This window comes from Ambystoma mexicanum, chromosome 4q (genome assembly GCF_040938575.1).
Source record: "Ambystoma mexicanum isolate Mex_15411 chromosome 4q, UKY_AmexF1_1, whole genome shotgun sequence".
Classification (NCBI taxonomy): domain Eukaryota; kingdom Metazoa; phylum Chordata; class Amphibia; order Caudata; family Ambystomatidae; genus Ambystoma; species Ambystoma mexicanum.
In genome coordinates this window covers 946,747,370-946,766,751 of record NC_090928.1, presented here as the reverse complement: position 1 = coordinate 946,766,751, position 19,382 = coordinate 946,747,370, and the positions used below count along the sequence as shown (strand labels likewise).

At 46.7% G+C, this 19,382-nt stretch overlaps 1 protein-coding gene across 3 annotated transcripts in view; it reads left to right on the top strand.

Annotated features, from left to right (window-relative positions):
- The window catches only part of UBR2 (ubiquitin protein ligase E3 component n-recognin 2), a 2,523,611-nt gene that overhangs the window by 417,539 nt on the left and 2,086,690 nt on the right, over nt 1-19,382 (top strand). Inside the window, exon 11 of one of the 3 annotated variants that reach the window (XM_069608498.1) lies at nt 9,386-9,481. The exons of 1 other annotated variant lie outside the window; for it this stretch is intronic. In XM_069608498.1, coding sequence (XP_069464599.1) covers nt 9,386-9,481 — 96 coding nt within the window. Of the gene's footprint in view, nt 1-9,219; nt 9,319-9,385; nt 9,482-19,382 lie in introns of all 3 variants that reach the window. One more of the 3 variants, XM_069608497.1, reaches the window with a different exon arrangement.

Genomic DNA, 19,382 nt, shown 5'->3' with positions numbered 1-19,382 from the left:
TTCGGCAACTGTTAGGAAGAATTCTCAGAAATGTGCTAATTCCCTCCACCTTAGGGGACCCCCAGCAACTTTGCTGGATTTTGAGGATTTTTTTTACCTGGAGAGAGACCCTTTTCCCCACTCATGTATTTTAATGTGATTTTTTTTTAACTCTGTTTCTCCTTTGGTTGTGGAGTCTGACAAACTGCATAGGCATCATCTTTTACATTGTCTCACACAGCACCTTCGGCGCAGTGGCACATGGTAGTCTTTCAGATTTCCCAAAGGTTTAAATACCGTCTCTTGGCTAAACTACTGTTTCCAAGAGCAGTAAAGTGAAATTGACTTTACTTACATTTGTAACTTTCTAGACCCAGCACACACTGGGCCTCATTAGGAGGCTGTAATACAGGCACGGCTGGCGCTGGTATTTTTTTTTCCAGCGCCCAGAAATGGGAAATAACCGGGTCATTACGGCATTGCCGGACCCGGTATTTGCCCATTCCTGGTCGCCGGAAAATATTTTTCCCCATTCCCATTTGAGCCCTATAGGTGCCGGTGCATCCGACATGCTGTGCTCGCGGTTGCCGATCTGCACGCCAGGTCAGACCTGGTGGGCAGAAAGGCACCCGCGAGCACAACTCGTAGTTTGCTGGTCCGGGAACTACGGTACTGGCAAGCTTACTGGTACCGTAGTTCCCGGACCGGCAATAGGGTGCTGGCAGGGTTACCTAGTATCCCCTCTGTCTAGCTTTTCATGTAACAATTTTGTTAACCTTTTCTGAATAGCTGGTGGCAGTTTTTTACTTTTAACTACCGTGGTGTGACTTTACCGCGGGCTGCGTTCGCAGCTGCAATAAAACACCCAATTATGCCATTTTTGTCACAATGACCCCGGTCGTCTTTTTTCGCCATTTCTTTGTGGAAAGGTCCTTCGAGAGGATTGTGTACTCCGACGTATTCCACATCTGACAGGTAATGACCACAGCTGTGCTGCTTCGGAAGATTTTCAGCAGAGGGCGTCCTGCATCGATGACGTCTATCCGTAGTCCCTCGAGGGCCTCCGTCGAGGGTGGATGTCACAGGATGTTATATATAGGACGCACGGCGCCCGTAGCCTCAGTTACGTTTTTTCCGCAAACGTGTTTGCTTCGGAAACTCGGGTCGCTCAATTCTTCTCTTCGAAAGCGATGCATTTGTCTTCTTCTACTACCCCGAAGTTGGGCTTTAAAAAATGTCGGGACTGCGGTTCGAAGATGTCCATCATGGACCCGCACGACATCTGCCTCTGGTTGCCTCGGCGAAAGCCACACCACCAACGACTGTGAGGATTGCCAGTCACTGACATCGAAGGCCTTGCGGGAACTTAAGAAGAAATTGAAGGTAGTTAGGGTGTCTAAGCCCCATAAATTGAAGTCCGCTGGGCTTTCGACGGATGACTCAAGGGGCGTCTCTCAGCATCGGCGAAAATCCAGGGCTCGGTCTAGGAGTGGGTCCCGCCATTCCTCTGCCTCTTCGAGGCATTCTAGGAATTACCGTCAACGGTCGCCTTCCACGTCCTCGTCAGAGGAGGACTCCGTCAGACGTTGACTTGTCCCACCAAGTCTTCGTCGCCTGCAAAATGGGATGCATTCCGCCTGCAGATGATGGCGGTTTTCGAATCGCAAGGCACAGTTCCGCCCGCACCTTTGAAAAAGAAGCCGGCAAGGAACGGGCTCGGTCCACAACTCGCACGCCTTCGGGCTCGGGCGGTCGGCGCGATCATCGGGAGCCATCAAGGTCCCGCTCGGACAAGGACGATCGCCATAGCCGTGCCAGGTCCAGGTCCTCGACGCTGTAGAGACCGTCGAAACCTGTGAAGCCTTTGAAGAAGGCGTCCACGCCATCGGCGCCGTATCCAGTGGAGGACATTCTCGAGGCGCTGGTCTCGAAGAAGTCGCTGAAGCCATCGGTGCTGTCTGTCAAAGGACTCTTGTGGGGCTCTGCCCTCGAAGATGCCGCCGTCGGCGCCTCTGTCGACGCCGATTCCCTCGGTGCCCTTGACGCCATTTGTGGAGGATTTGCAGTAGGTGCCCCTGAGCGCTGTGGAACCTCTGAGGAAGGCTCTCAGTAAGTCTGTGAGGCCTGTGTTTGAGCCCTATTCTGTTCCTCCTCCTAGATTGGATTTTGTCCAACATTTACAGTATATCTCAGAGGTTGAGGAACTGTCTGATGTGGAAATGGCCTTGCCTGTGCCTTCTGATGTCCCTGATGACCTTTTGTCTGGGCACAGTCAGATGGAGGAATTCCGTCAGTCGTTGCATGACGCCAGTGGCCTTGATACCTCTCCGGAGGTGGAGTTTGATCGGCTTGAAGCTGGGGCGCATCCGGAATCATCCTATCGGCTTCTCATGTCGAGGTTGACGGAGCACTTTGGATGGTCTGGTCCACCTGTTGAGTTTGATCAGGATGATTTGAAGCGCATCCTGGACCAAGGTCCGCCCACTGACCCGGTGTTGCCGTTTCACATGGCTTTGCAAAGGAGGGGGGCGGCAGCTTGGACTGCTCCGGAGAGTCTCCCGGCAGTTAATATGTCGCTTCCGAAGAAATATGCCCAGCCAGTAGTGACCCCTGCTACTTGTTGACGCACCCTACTCCGGAGAGTTTGGTGGTGCAGGCGGCTACGGGCCACTCGAAGCCGGCTGCGTACCCTACCATCCCTCCTGATAGAGACAATAAGCACTTTGATGGTTGGGCCAAGAAGGTATTCTCATCTGGGGGTATGGCGTTGAAGTCGGCCAACTCCACTTGTGCCTTGGCAAGATTCACTCTCACTCTGTGGAACTGTGCATCTTTGGTGGCTGAGCATATTCCCGAAGGGGAAGAACGGGATGGTTTTCTAGCCCTGTTGCAAGACGGCAAGGTTGCCATGTGCGAATCCGTTCAGTCAGTTTGGACACGGCAGACTGTGTAAGCTCAACATGCCCTTTGATGGGGTTCATCTGTTTGGCAGCAAGGCTGACGAGAGCCTTGAGAGGTTGCAGACCTCCAAAGCTGCAGCAAAGTCTTTGAGCGCTGCAGTACGTCAAACTCCGCCTTTTCGTCCTAGGGGACAGAAATGGAGGGGAGGTTCCTTTCGGTACTACTCTACCTTTGGTAGATCGAGAGGAGCTGCCAGTCAAAGGGGCCACCGTAAGAGTACCAGAGGTTGAAAGCATGGTACTCGAGGTGCCAAAGCCGATTGGGCAGTTGCCTCTTTGCCCTCAGGCACTGCCGCGTCCTCTCAGTCATGAGGCCATGTCCCATGGTTCGCCGGTTGGGGGCATACTTGCGTAGCATCTTGGAGAATGGTGAGCAATCACTTCAGATGTGTGGGTTCTGGAGATCATAGCCCACGGCTACTGTCTTCCCTTCCGGCAGGGGCCTCCCGACAATCCACCTGGGAACCTCTCTTTGAAGAGACCGGATCCGCTCCTTGCGCAGGAAATCCTATCCCTGCTGGAGAAAGGCGCCATAGAACTGGTGCCTGTAGCGGAGAGGAACAAGGGTTGGTATTCCCCTTATTTTTTTTTATCCCGAAAAAGGATGGGGGGGCTTGAGAACCATCATGGACTTGCGTTGGTTGAACAAGCTCCTCCGGAAGGACAAGTTCAAGATGGTAACTCTTTCTCAAGACTTCCAGGCCCTTCACCTTCAGGATTGGTTGGTGTCTCTCGACCTCAAGGATGCTTACTTTCATGTGCTTATTCATCCGAAGCACAGGAAGCACCTGAGGTTCCCGGTTGGAGACTCGCATTTTCAGTTGACCTCCGCCCCGAGGGTCTTCACCAAGCTGATGATGGTGGCAGCGTATCTCAGGAAAGGGAGGGATTCACATCTACCCCTACCTGGACGATTGGTTGATCAGGGCGCGCTCTCCCGAGCAAGCCCTGGATCATCTGTCCGTCACCTGCCACTCCCTTCACAAGTTGGGCTTCTTCCTCACCTTAAAGAAGTCTCATTTGACACCTACCCAACGGCTCCAATACATCGGAGCACTGCTTGACACATCCCTGGGGCAGTGTTCGCCTTCCCAGGTGAGGGCTGATCACATTCTGCAGATGGTGGACAAGTTTCAACGTGCCCAGAGTCTCCCGGCGTTCGAGTTCTTGAGGTTGCTCGGCCTCATGGCATCCTGCATTTTACTGGTGCCAGAGGCCAGGCTGTGGATGAGATCTCTGCAGTGGACTCTCAAAATGCACTGGTCGCAATTGTCTGGAAGGATGTCGGATCCCGTTCAGATTCCGACCTCGGTCGCCCAGGATCTTCTATGGTGGGCCTTTGAAGGCAATCTGATGACGGGAGCACCATTTCGGCAACCATGGCCGGAGGTGACGATCGTGACGGACGCATCCCTCACGGGTTGGGGAGCTCATGCCAACGAGTTGACAGCCAGCGGTCGTTGGTCTCCGTCGGAGTCCAGACCCCACATCAATCTGTTAGAGCTGAGGGCTGTCAGGCTAGCCCTGAAGGCTTTTCTGCCGTCTGTGCAGGGGAAGAATGTCCTGATTATGATGGACAATACAGTGGCCATGCACTACCTCAACAAAAAAGGGGGGGCAGGGTCACTCCCATTGTGCAGGGAGGCGATGCAGCTCTGGTTCTGGGCCATCCAGCAGGAAATTTCGATCTCAGCAGTTCATCTGGTCGTAAAACGAAAAAGCGGCGGCGGACGCTCTGAGCAGGTAGATCACGGTCTCTCACAAGTGGGAGCTGGCTCGGGAAGTTCTTTTGGAGATCTTCGCCCTTTGGGGAACCCCACAAGTGGATCTTTTCGCCACCAGTGTCAACCGGAAGTGCGAGAGATTCTGCTTGTGGGAATTTCCTCCAAGAGGAGCCTTGGGGACGCCTTCGTAGTGGAGTGGTCCTTCCCACTGCTGTATGTGTTTCCTCCATTCCCCGTCATTCTGCAAGTATTGCGGAGGTTACCGAGGTTCGGTTCCAGAATGATCCTCATTGCTCCGGCATGGGCCAGGAGAGTGTGGTACCCAGACCTTCTAGACATGTCCTTCTTCCCTCCACGCCTTCTTCCCTATCGAGATGATCTGCTCTCACGGGAGGGGGGTCGGGTTCTCCATCCAGAGGTCAAGCCTCTCAGCCTTCATGCTTAGTATCTGAAAGGTTGAGGTATAAGGATTGGGACCTCCCCGAAGACGTGATGGAGGTGTTGCTTTCGGCCAGAAGGCCTGCAACAAAATCCCTGTACCGTTGCCGTCGGAGAAAGTTCTGTGACTGGTGCAGGGTACAGAATGTGGATACTTTCCAATGTTCCATTCCTTTGGTTTTGTCTTTTTTGCTTTCTTTAGCCCACAAGAGCCTGGAAGTGGGTACCATTAAGGGCTAACTATTGTGTTTCCACCGTCGCCTTTCCAGGTGCTGGGATGGGATTTGAATTTGGTGTTAAAGTTCCTAATGGGAGCGCTGTTTGAGCCCTTACATTCTTGTCCGTTGTGACTGTTGTCCTTTAAAACTGTGTTTTTGGTTGCGCTTACTTCAGCACGCAGAGCGAGTTAGTTGCAGGCACTTTCCGCCAAGCCACCCTTTACTGTTTTCCATAAGGACAGGGTTGTCCTGCGGGTGCGGTCTTCCTTTCTTCCGAAGGTTGTGTTGGAATTCCATTTGAGCCTGAAGGTAATTCTTCCAGCGTGTTATCCTCCTCCACATCCTGCTAAGAAAGAGGAGAGGCTCCATAGGTTGGATCCTAGGAGAGCTTTGAGTTTCTATCTCTCACGGATGTCCCGGGTCAGAGTGCACGATCATCTATTTGTTGGTTATGCTGGAAGGCGCTTGGGTCAGGCTGTTTCCAAGCAGACCTTGTCCAGATGGATCATTTTGATGATCTCTGAGTGTTATCGTTTGGCGGGAAAGGACCCTCCAGTAGGCTTACGGGCTCACTCTACTAGGCGTATGGCTGCCTCCACTTTTCTACAGAGGGGCATTCCTATTCGCAATATATGCGAAGCAGCCACATGGGCCTCTGTCCATACTTTTGTGAGACACTATTCCTTGGACTCCATCCATGGGCAGGATTTGGCCTTTGGTAAGGCAGTCCTCTATTCAGCCATTTGATTGGGCATTCTCAAATTCTAAAATTGTAAATTCTTTTCCCACCTCCATACGTTGGTACTGCTTTGGGAGTCTGTCATAGATGTGGAATAAGTCGGAGGACACAATCCCCTCGAACAAGTTACTTACCTTATCTGGTAACGTTCTTTCGATGGGATGTTCCTCTGACGTATTCCACATCGAACCCTCCCAGCCTGCCCCTCTACAGAATTTCTTATGCGATTGCAGCTTACGTTTCCGCAAGGCTTTCTGCAATCATACTGGCAGGAGATTGGTGCCACACGTTCTTGGGGAAAAAACTACAACTGTGGCTGCGGGCGCCGTGCGTCCTATATATAACATCCCTCGAGGGACTAGGGATCGACATCGATGCAGGACGCCCTCTGCTGAAAATGTTCCGAAGCTGCACAGCTGTGGTAATTACCTGTCATAAATGTGGAATACGTCGGAGGAACATCTCATCGAAAGAATGTTACCAGATAAGGTAAGTAACTTGTTCTTCTTGAGATTTACTCTGTGCGCTGTAACCATGTTTGGTCCCATTGTTCGCTTTGCCTTTGGCGGGATTCACGAGTGAAGCCCGCCTCTGGCTCCAGGTTGTCTGGGGTAGGCAGGAAGCCTGGTGCTTAGTCTCCTAGGAGACCCAAATGCACTCTGTGATGATTGGCCAGCTGACTGTCCGGCAAGGACAGCCACCCTGCTGGGTGACTGACAACTAGGCTGGAATGAATGGGAGAGAACTGAATAAAAGGCGAGGCTTTTGGCTTGGAAGGTAGAATCGACCACTGGACGAAGAAACCGAAGAAGAACTTCAACAGGACGCCTGCTGCAATTCCTGGACTTTTGGTTTGCCCGGCGAAGCCCTGCTGCTGTGCTGAAACTCCGAATTCATATCGACAGACTTCTCCCTTTGAGTTGGTGGGACCAATCCACTCCAAAGTAAGCCACCTGGACATTCTCTCGGAGCTGGTTGCATTTCCACAGACTTGCTGCTGGAAACCGAAATGCCAGGGAGAGGAACACCAGTTTGTATGCGTTGCTTTTAAGTTGGCTAAGTGCTCCAGGAAGATCCTCCGGACTCCCAGGAAGCAGGACTGACCGAGCCTGAACCCCCTCAACAGAGTGCGGGAACCCAGAAGCAAGGAATGTCCATCTCGATAACCAGAAACCACAGTGTTGCCATTTGTGGTAGTTCAGAGGAGCTGAAACACCGAATTGCCACTTGTTGAAAAGATTGCTGGTTGCGAGCGGTGACGTCCCATTGCAGAGCAGGACTCCCCAGAAGTACTCCCTCTTATCCCCACGACTACTTAGGCCCAGGAACAGTGAGATCTGCAGAGCTGCACAGAAGCAGAATTCACCTGCTGCATGTTTCCTTCAATACAAAGGTACTGTAAAGTCTGAGAGAACTTACCTCTCATTGTAGAGTTGCTTGCACCTTCTAATACTCGCGTCTAATCAGCTTGTCGCCCTGCCCTAGATTTGATTCTTCTTTTCTTCAAAGTCTTCTAAAACATTGTGCAAAGACTTTTTTACTTACAAGAAGTGCTTCAGCCCATATAAGACTTTTGTCCATTGACTTTGGTTTAACCTGTTATACTGAATGACTGATTTGTGGATCCAAAGGTATTTCCCTGCTTAAGAATATTTGTGGTCTCTTGTTTGTTCTAATAACCTTTTCCTTTTACCAACTTCTAAAAGAGTATTGTAAATGCAAACCGTAAGATATTAATGTCCCCAGTACCCCATCTTTTGAAGTCACTTGAGAGTGTAGGTTGTGACTGTCGGCCATCCCAAAAGGGTCTTTACTGATTTACAAACTAAGAGTGTACAGTTTTGAAGTGTATTTGTGTGTTGCTTTTATATTGCTCCCGTCTGAAGGTTTATTCCCACTGAGTGATAAATAAAGTAATTATTGTTTATTCATGAAACCTTGTGTGTAATGTTTATTTGAATACTTGTCACTGTGAATCTCTGTAACTCACCCACAGCTCACATTGACCCCTCTTGAGATAAGCCTGGCTTCTCAGCCACACTGCCAACTTGTGTAGTACAGACTTATACCAAAGGTTGGGTTCCTATTGCCAGGAGGTCAAGGTTACTGTAGTGCACCTTAAGGGTACTGGATACAATCTTGCCTAACAGCAACATGGCCTCCATATATCTAAGGATGCTCGCTGAGTAACCATTCTAAAATGTAAAGTACCTGTGCTGCAGGCAATTCTAAGCCAGCTGTGAAGGAGAGTGCAAAGCTAAAAGCACTGTCCGGACTTGCCATGAAATTATTTTTTCCTGATTGATTTCCGCTCTGGTTTTCTCAGTAGTGGAACTTTTTTGCTGACAAAAGACGACAATTTTGAATTTGTCCTCCGTTGTTTAACCACATGTATGTACAAATGAAGGAAGATATTTTTTCTCAACATCGTGGCTTTGGAGTAGGCAAATTTCAATAATTTCCCACCACTTTTACACTATTCCTCGTGTCATCCAAATTCAGGTGCTAAACGGACAACATGTAGAGCATCGCATTGAAGGCTTTCACATCTGCCAATGGTTCAAAAGCTGCGTATGGCAGTAGTTACATCGTCATTGCTAGTCTCAGTTGCTGTTAAAAGTATTGTAGTGACTGTCCTGTACACAATGAGCGCAGCAGTTTGCCATAGATGAATGCTTACTTTAAAAGTCTTAATTTTTCATTATCAAACTATTTTGCCTCCTTTAAGAACTGATGAAATGCGTAGTCGCTCAAGATTTTATACTATAAACAACTCTTTTGAATCCAATGTTATGATATTGGTACATTGTTTACGTATGTTCAGAGGAATGGGCTAGCCCCTAACTAATGGTATGAAATGCAATTATTGACTGATACTCGCGTAACGTATTTTAACTTGCTTTGTCTTGTACTGAAATTTGTATTTCTTTCGTTAGTAGCTGCTGCTGTACGTGATACAATAATGTTTACTTATGCATGTACGTGCAAGAAGATTTGGGGTCTTGTAGTAATAGAATTTGTTTTTGTCTACAATATTATTTGCTGTAATACCGCTTTGCTTTATAAGCACGCTAGTCGGCTCTGCATTTCACTAGTGCAGGAATTTAACTTAAACATCAGGTCAGTGTGGAATAGAGGTGAATTTCCCCCTTGTTGTTTAGAATTACCAGAAGTTGCAGAAAGATTATATGGAGGATGATCACGAGCGAGCAGTGTCGGTGTCTGCTCTATCTGTCCAACTCTTCACTGTTCCTACTTTGGTGAGTAGTTGTTGTTTTTTAACTGATAGTTGGCACTCCTTGCCTTTTTTTGCCTTCCTCTTAATAGAACTATAAGCGAATGCAGAGTGAGTATGTGAAAGATGACGACAGAGAGTTCTCAATCACTGACCTCTCGGTACAGATATACACAGTGCCATCTCTCGTGAGTATTGAATGCCTCAAAATACAGTACCACTCTGGGAGTCCAGAGCAGTGCTGCATATGTAGTTTTGTGCATTAGTTTATCTATTTTTGTTAAATGGTGACAGTATGCCTAGATATGAATGTGTGACAGTTCCATGGTAACACGTGGATGCTTCTTTAATTTGTACGTTAAAGCACTTGTTTTCTGAATTCTACCGGCTTTTAAAAATATAAAAGTGGAATCTGATGCTCATGATGATTTGTTGTAAAATAATGAATGTTTTGTTATTGCTCCAATAATTGTTGATTTGAATTCAAATGTTTGTTAATTGAGGTTGCTTAAAGTTGACATTTTTTTTGACCAGGCCTTTCTTTACACACGTTTAACATAGGTTAACTTTTGGTCTTTGCTGTAAGCAATTCTACACAGGTGCGAGTTATGAACTGTGTGACCACGCCATTTGATGACATTTTTACAACTTTTATGCAATGTTATGTTATTTTGCATTTATATAGCGCCTTATATACCATTGGTATGGTCTGAAGGCGCTGGTAGGTTGAACGCCCTTGGGAACCGAAGTTCGGGTCAGTAGAGAGAGTTCAAATGTGCGTGTGCGCACCAGGTATGTGTGCAGCTGGTGCGGAATTCGTGTGGTAGCTGCATCTTAGCGGTAGGTGTGGTGGTTGAGAGATCAGGAGTATGTGTTCGCTCTGGCGGGATTTATCCAGACTGAGTGTGGCTACGTTAGGCCTGAGGAGAACGCATGGCTGGGGTTGTGAAACCAGCAGTGTTTACTTAGAGTAATGGGTAGATGTTGATATGAGAACAGTTATACCGAATGGTGTCATAGTATCTCTGTGTTCCAGTTGAGTGGTGGTGTAAAGAAGAGAGTAAGCGTAAGCGTGGGGTGTGGTACGATATATGCCCTTTCAAATGTTCCCTGCACTTATCGGCAACACACACTCATCAGCTCCACACACTCATCCGCACCGCACACTCGTCTGCTCTACATACTTGTCCGCTCTACGTACTTGTCCGCTCCCCCCAACTCATCCGCTCCCCCCAACTCATCCGCTCCCCCCAACTCATCCGCTTACACGTTCGTCTGGTCTAAGCGTTCATCCAGTCTATGTTCGTCCGTTCAGTATAGTCATCAGTTCTATGCCCTCCTGCGTTCTATTCGCTACTCTGTATTTAGGTACTCGTCAACTCTACACAAACTCATCAACTCTACACGCTCGTCCGCTCTACACACCCAACCACTCTACACACTCATTGGCTTTAGTATGTTCATCTACTCCATCCGATCTCCATACTCATTTGATCTTTCTAGTCGTCTGTTCTTCCACTCCTGCCCTCTTCCACTTAGTGCAATTATCTGTTCTATACGCTTCATCCATTCTATTTCATCTGTCATTCACTACGTTCCCTCCTCATTCATTATGTTCATTTCATCAGTTTAGATCTCCTTACTTTCCCAATGATTTATTCCTATTATCCACTTTACTGTTTTGATCTACATTACTCGTTTAGTTCTGTTTGTCTTTCTAGTTTACATTCAAGTTTATTAGCTGTCAATTTCTTGCTTCAGGTAGTTTGTTGGGACGGTGTTATTGAGATGATGTTAGTTTGGAAAACCGATTGGTTTTAGGGGAAGAGCCAGGTTTTCATTAGTTTGCTGAAGGACGTTAAATCCTCAGTTAGGCGGATGTGGGGTGGGAGCGAGTTCCACAGGGTTGGGGCCAGGTCTAAGAATGATGATCTGCCTAACCTGACTGAGTTTGTCTTAGGAATTACTAGGAGGCCGGCTGAGCTTGATCTTAGGGTGCGAGTGGGATGATAAGGTATTAGCTTGTCTTGAAGATATTGAGGTCCAGTTTTATGCATTGCTCGATGGGAGAGGCATAAGGTTTTGAAAGCCACCCTACAGGCTACTGGAAGCCAGTGCAGTGTCTTAAGGGCTGGGGATACATGGTCTCTTGGATCGAGCGCAAGTAGCAATTTGGCCGCCGCGTTTTGTGCCCTTTGGAGTTTATTCAGTTGGTAGGCATGGATTCCGAGGTATAAGGGGTTTGCGTAGTCCAGTCTTGATATAACGATTGATTGGACCGCGGAGAGTCTGTTGGGAAATGAGAGATGGAAAGATGCGCCTAAGGGTTTTAAGGTGGTGGTGGTGGCAGGACTTTGAGACATTGTTGACTTGGCGCGAGAGTGTTAGGTCAGAGTCCAGGGTGCATCCAAGATTTTTCACTGTGTTGGAGGGTGTTGGTGAGTTGCCCATGGCGGGTGGCCAGGGAAGTGGGTGTGGAAGAAGATCTGAGTTGCCCCAAACCATGATTTCTGTTTTGGTGGAGGTGGCTTTGGGTCATCCAGAGTTCTATGTTAAGGAGGCAGGATGCCAGGTCAGGTCGGGAGTTGGGTTTCGAGTTCAGGAATTTTATAATTAGTTGAGTGTCTGTCATGATCTCTGCTTCCAAAAGGTCAGGGTTTTCCCAACTCCCTTGGAAGCAGATCCATAACCCAGGTTCCGAGTGCCAACCAGTCCCAATTGGGACCTTTTGGACCCAGTCCTGGCGCCAGTGGCACCAGGCTCATAAATATGCCCAGTCCCAGCGCTGGAAGCGCCGGGCTCATAATGCTTGGGTGGACTTACCTGCAGCAGACCATGCTGCTTACTTGCCTGCCAGTTGAGCCTCTGATCCTCTTCTGTTTGGAACTACTTTTCCTGTTGGGTGGGGCAGGAGCCACTCCCTAGGTTCAGAACAATGGAACTCTTCTGGAAAGCAGGAACTCTTTTCTTACCTAGGCGTGGCTGTGGAAGGAGACACCTAAGCACTACAGGAGGCTATTTAAACCACACCCGATGGATGAATCTTGCTTTGCGTTATTCTGCATCCTCTGCAGCAGAACGCTCATCGTGTCTTCTGCATCTGATCCTGGGCCTAAGGAAAAAGGCTTACCATCCTGAATCCAGTCTTCAGCAACACCTATAAAGACAAGAAAGAACAGGTTAGCATTACGGTCTTCAGTGACAGCGCTTCACTTACCTGGTCCATCGGCTGTCACCAACGCCTCGCGCTGCATTCCGGCATCTGAAAGACAAAGGCTTACCTACTCTTCGTGCGCTCCGGAGGTCTTCGCACTGCATTCCGGCATCTGAAAGACAAAACAAGGTGCGTTTAAAGACATTGGGGAACTTTATACTCACGTGCCATTACTCCTTGCCACATCTAACCCAGTGGGTATTCCGGCACCCTGCAGCCGCTCCGAACTTGTACCTGCAAAATAAAAAGACAATTAGAGCGCATCGTGAAGCAGGCAACAAGCGCTTACTTACGTGCTTCCAGGCGCTTCTATTTATCACACGGGCTCCATCTTCAACTCACTTCAGCCCGTCATCCGCCATCGCCAGAACCCTGCAAAACAAGAGACATCATTACTAAAGACTTTTAAAGACATTAGAATTACTCGAAACTTACCGTTCGTGCAGTAAACGACGGACAGCAGTCCTCTGAAGTCAAGAGGCCTGCTCCCCTTATCCAGTGAAGAAACTGGTTACAGCACCCTGCCCCGAGGCAGATGGAGAGCACGGCGTTCACTTACCTAAGGTGAGAGCGTTAACCTTTGGGGTTCTACAGGAGAAGAGAAAGGGAAGAAGAGAGAGACATTCAATAACCCAGTTCATTAATCCCATATTTTCTATCTGCAGACATCTTACCCTTCGAGTCAGACATACAGTGCACAGAGGTCCAGCCCAAAGAGCCAGCCGTGTGTTACACATCACCTTTGAAGATACGGTATACGCCCAGTCAAGACCGGCGCCTCTACGGGAATCAGGTGAGCGTTAGTGTCATCGGCGTAGTTGTAACACAGGATGTTGTGTGAATGAATTATTGGTGGGAGGGTGATCAGGTAGAGATTGAACAGGAGGGTGCATAGACATGCTCCTTGTGGGACTCCTGTGTCGACTGGTCGGGCTTGGGAGGTGAAGCTGGAGAGTGTTATTTGGTGCCTGTCTTTGAGGAATGAAGCTATCCATTTAAGAGCGGTTCCACAAATTCTTAGGGAGTGGAGGCGGTCTAGGAGGATTGAGTGATTGATCGTGTCAAAGGAGGCCGATAGGTCGAGAAGGATTAGTGCGGCGCATCCCGCGTATGTGTATGAATCTTTTGTATGATTTTTATATAGTAGGTTAGAGGGGAGGGGGGTTTGTGTGTAGGGGTGTGTGTGTGTGTGTGTGTGTGTGTGCACGCGTGTGTTGTGGCTTTGATTATTAAGGCATTTCCCAGCTAGGTTGGTAAGCACGTGCATGTTTGGGGGGAGGGTTGGGCAATTGTGTGCATGCTCTATGCTTCCACCTTTGATTAGTTATGGCTTTAGTGGGCAAGTCCACTTTTTGACCAGTAAAAATGAGGGCTGGCTGGCATGCTTTCTTTTTGATCATAAAGATTGTGTTTAAAATTATTTGCTTCAGTTTAGACTGTATATTATCTCAATTTTCTTGTATACCGTTTGGTTAATATAACCAACATGTAGGTTTATGGTTAATGGCTTTCATTGCAAACTGTTAGGGGGTTTTACCAAAGTCCTGTCTGTGACAAGACTTTACTAAGCCCACCTTGGATGAAAAAGGGGACACCCGTTAGATTTAGCTTGAACTATCCAAAGGTTTGGTAGCAATGGCTGAGCAGCCAGTCTTAGTCTAGGAGAGTGGAGGGTTGTAGTGAGGCACACAGTACTCCGAACATACACTTCGTTCAAGGAAACTCTTGCACACCAGTAGTTATTTATTGTGCATTTGTAAGATGCTTATACAGCAATTCAATTGTTTCAAAGCGCCAATTGTGTTTCAAAGCGCCCTTGTATACGAAATAGGTATTTTTAAAATATTTGTATATACACTAAGGCTTGTAGCGTTCATGTCAGTGAAGTACTAAAACACAATCTAATAAGAGAACAGTTGCAATATTCACAGTTAGATACTTCAGAATAGCAATAAAGACGACACAACACATAAACCTCCTGTAACATATATCCAAACTTGTTAGAACTTTGATTACCTTTTCTAACTTTAGCTAAGCCTATTCTAGGAAGGTCAACCCTGTTTTAGGTGAGTCTCACAGTCAGAGAGGACACTGGGACACCAGTGACCAAGGGCTGAGGAAGGCAAGGCAATAAAGTAGAGTACAATGTTCCAAAAGGCAGGGCCTAACGGGCACCTTTCAAGTTTGCAGGTATGTTTTCACAACCACAATGAAATTTGGGATTTACCTTGCAGTAATGCCCCAAGGACCAATATCCTAAGGCAGAAAAGAGCCCAAAGGGTTGTCCACCCCAATGGGACTCTAGGCCGGCCCTAGAGAGGTGCAGGGATTAATTGAATGCAGCCACTAGGAGCAAAAGAACAATGCAGAAAGCCCCAAGTAAGTACCTAGGAGCAGGACAGTAACTTCAACGAAGACCGCAATGCCACAGGAGGGTCCCCAAGGTGAAGCGACAGCAGACCCCAATTTGGGTTTCTTGGCTTGGCAGCTGAAGAAGCAACTTTATAGGGATCTGATGGTTGCAGTGGGACAGCCCCAGAGGATCTTCACGATACTGGCTCGTTGGAGTCTTTCACAGGCTTTGGGAGAGCAACTGCTGTCGTTTGGCAGACTGATATCCGGTTCTCAGTCCACGACTTGGCTGAGGGTATGTCTCAGAGCGAGAAAAAGTCACTGCAGGCCCAGAAGGATGCCCACAAGGTTTCAGCCAAAACCATACTTCACAAGATGATGCACTGCAAAATGGCACAGGTCCCAGGGTATAGGGAGTTTTCAGGCCCAGGAGGTCACAGCTCTCAGAGATGGCACACAATGCAGGTGTTTTTTAGACTGGTTAGGCTCACCATTCTAGGGGAGGATGTAGTCTTCAGGAGATCTTTCCTGTCGCTCGGAAATTCAGTCTGGTCTGCAGCGGGCATCCAACGGCTCTGCTGGTAGCTTGAAAGTTGTTGGGGATTTTCCCTCTACGAATTCCTCTTCAGATATTCAGTCCAGTGGTTGACGGCCTCTCAGCGTGAACTGGTTCCAGGCATGCACACTGCAGGACAAAGATCAGGGGTGTTTGCCCATCTCCCCCACCTCCTTTACTTTCAGATACTCGGAGCATCTTTCCAAGGGAGCCCGCCAACGACAAAAGACCCATCAAGACCTTCTCCACACAGGCAGATAGAAGAAGGCTCAAGAAAAAGACGAAGTCATCAAGAACGGGGCTTAAAAAAAAAGTACAACTGCCATTTTAGGCAAATGGTGACAAACGTCCACAAAAAGTCATGCAAAAAGGTACGCTGCTACCATAATTTGCAATAGTAACTAAAGTTACTGGAAACGCGAGAAAAGGGGAGACCTTATTTTCCCTCAGCACTCCATTTAAGGTTGGGTGTGCTGATTTCGCAAAATAAAACGCAGTTGGGACAAAAGGGTGTCCCCCCCCCTGCCCTGGCACCATGTGTTAAAACAGGTAAAATTAAAATGGAAGCTCAAGGAGCTCCCAGCAATACAAAAAGAAAGAGCTATGTGCTGCAATAATAAAAGGTAGATGCTAGAAAATATGAAAGAAAGCGGAACTCCATTAAAAAGTTCCAAAAATTGATAAAAATGGTTCCCATGGCTAGAGTAAAAGAATGTGAGTGTGGAAAAAGGTTCCCACGCACTTGGGAGAAGCAGTCCAAAAATCATACCGTCCAGCAAAAATGCTGGGGGAACTCATAAAGTGGGGAGAATTGCACTCAAGAAGGCAAATCTACCTAACACCTACTATTCTACATCCTGCCATCTTCCCACCCACCGAAACGGCAGGTTGTTAAAAAAAAAAAAAAAAAAAATAAAGAAAATACACTGATCTCATCCTCACCCGGGAATCCAATGTTTGTTTTCATGTCAAATGTCCATTACCAATGAGACAATCGGCATATGTGACTCAGGACCGCACAAAAATTTAAACCGGCACTCCCACCACCTTTAAGTTAACTAATTTGTTAAAAATGTTGCCCCTTTTCTGTGGGAAGCATAAGAACATTGACACACTAAACCTTTTAAAATTATTTTGTTTGATAACGTTGACTATTAATTTCTCCAGGGTGATAACCATACTACAACTTGTCTAGATATTAATGTTGGATAGGGTACACATGTTAGCCCTATAGCACCCCTGGTTTAACCACAAACTGTTTTGATGTCTGTGCATAATTTTCTCCCAGTGATGGATTCCCCTCTCCCCCTCACCGCCCCCCACATTCCGACTGGAAGTCTTGTTGTATATCCTCCACTCTCACGTTCTCACCATGACCTTTTCCCCATACCTATGTTTGTGACAGTTCCATTTTATATAAATCTGATTACCTGCATTGTTTCTTCAACACAAATTGGCTATTTGAGGCAGTTAAGAGGTGTTTTTAAAAGAAAAAAAATCATAGCTCATTGCACTTGTATTTTAGGAGCCAGCATTACAATGAAATAACCCATAATGGTACCACACTAGCAAGTTGCTGAAAAACAGATTTTCATGCATGTCCTGCACACCCTGAGGAAGTCACTTTGTAGACCCTCCTGAACATGTTGCACTAAGGGACAATCCACTACATTTTATACACCTTCAGTCATTTTCAGCCCTAATCCTCAACAACGCGCTTCACAAGCACACCTGTGCTCTGTGCACCTACAACCATGCTGTTCGCAGCCCGTTTATATTTTAAACACCTTCAGCTGTACTGTCCATTTTGCCCATCCCCTCCTCTGAACTCCTGTTCAGTCACAATCCACTCCCTCTTGCCGCTCTGCATACCCTCAACCTTGCTCATGCGCCCTTGAGGGAGGCATTTATGCGCATGCGCATGTGGATGGTGTCTGCTGAAGGAGAGAAACTAATCACATCCTCGTGGCTATATTTAAACTGAGACAAATGCTTATTGCACATATTTTGTCAAACGGGTAAAACCTTAACACTTTCACTTGAATTGGCAGTTCTTTCCCATTTAAAAAGCAATGCTAACCCTACCCTCTGTTAAGGATTCCAAACGGGCCTCAGAGGTACCGCACAATTAAAATACTTTTTCTTTATTTCCTAGAATTCGGATTGAGCTGGCACCCAACCTGTCTCACACCCCCTTTTTACAAATGCCCTGGGTCACAATGGACCATGAACCAGGCCGGTGTGTGTTAACACAATATTTATTTATTTAAAATTCAAAGAAAATCACACATTTAATATTGGGCAGCAATCACCAATGGGGTGATAATTACACTGTACAATGATAGAATACACTTAATTTGACCTTCTACTATAACATATCCAAACCACAAATGAAAGGGAGCCATTTTACGTTTCTGGTAGATAGCACCCGAGTTAAGATTTCCCCCTGCAATGCTCCCTCAAAGCCCTATTAATCGAATTTTGAGTGAATAGAAAGGCGCAGCAGGTACACTAGGCAGCAAACAGAATTAAAATCCGACCTTCCCCCACGAAATGAGAGGCAAAATCGGATTCAAAAACCTTTGCAATTGTATAAATAACACTTGGAATGGGTAAATAATTAATTTACATGTGCATTTGAATAAATGAGGTAAATATGAGTTATAACAGTATCAGTGATGTAAGAACACTAGCAACTACAGGGCAAGGTACCAACAAAGGGCATACAGTTCAAAAATCAACTTTGAAGTGACAACACAGTGCAGCCAAAATCACATGCACAGAATTTGCACTTTCTTACTTTTACAGGTTTAAATGTCAAAACGGTTTGAAAAACGGGTGAAATAGACAGAATCGAAATGCAGTTTTTAGGCTGGGTGACAGATGCACATCACAGGGATAATATGCAAGTAAAAGAATGACTAATGACAGGATGAGATTCTCACGGGTAAAGTAAATTCGGTTTAAAAAATAAAAGCAGGTAACAAAGAAAATCGGTTTGGAAAGGAAAGGACAAGTTTCCCTTAAACTAGATTTAGTGGCTAGAAAAGAGAAATGCCACCCGTGAATATAAATGTTACGCTTCAGTTGTAACCCTTCAGGCAGTGTGTCTCTTTTTAGGGAGAATTAATTTATTTAATCAAAATATTACTAAGGACATACAGATGGCGGAAATGAGTGGAAGAATGGCGCTAACACTAGGAAATCAAGGACAGGATGCACAGAGAATTCTGACAGTTTTAAACAAGTTATCAGGATATTGATGGGATTACTTAGAGAGTGGAACAAAGACGAGGTATCAAGATGGGGTATGCTATGTATTGTTGGGCAGAACTAAGCTAGACCTACCCCCAAGACTTGGATAGGTCAGCCTATGTTATGTCGCATCCTCCTTGAAAGCAGATGGGACTGAAGGAGGGGACTCAGTTTTATGGGGTTGTTTTTATGAGGTACAGAGCCATCCCACAGTCCTTTTTGCCAAAAACCCACCCGACATAAATCGCACATTTTTACAGTTGTGGCACATTTGTACATTACATAGGCAAATGACATATTCCACACAGAGCATCACATTCCAACTCCCAGGTCTGTACGACATTGTTTTGTCCTTCTAATAATCTTTCGCCTTTTTTGGTGGGAAATATTTCACCTAAAATTCGATAACTTTATACATGTGTACATGTTATCATAGAGCATGGTTGCATTAATTTTGTAACATTCCACCATGGATACTTTTCCCACGATTTACCTCTTTCTGCTGTTTGCATCCCCTACATCCTAGGGAAAGCTACAATTTCTTGTTTTAATGCCCCCAAAATCATATTTAAACTGTTAAACATTTGCATTTCTGCGTCTTCTGGTTGCAGAGATAAAAGTCTTAAAGTTTATTAATTCCGAACAGTCTTTTACTCCCGATGGACTTGATTTTGTCTCCGATATAAGTACATACTTCCAACACCCAGCAAAT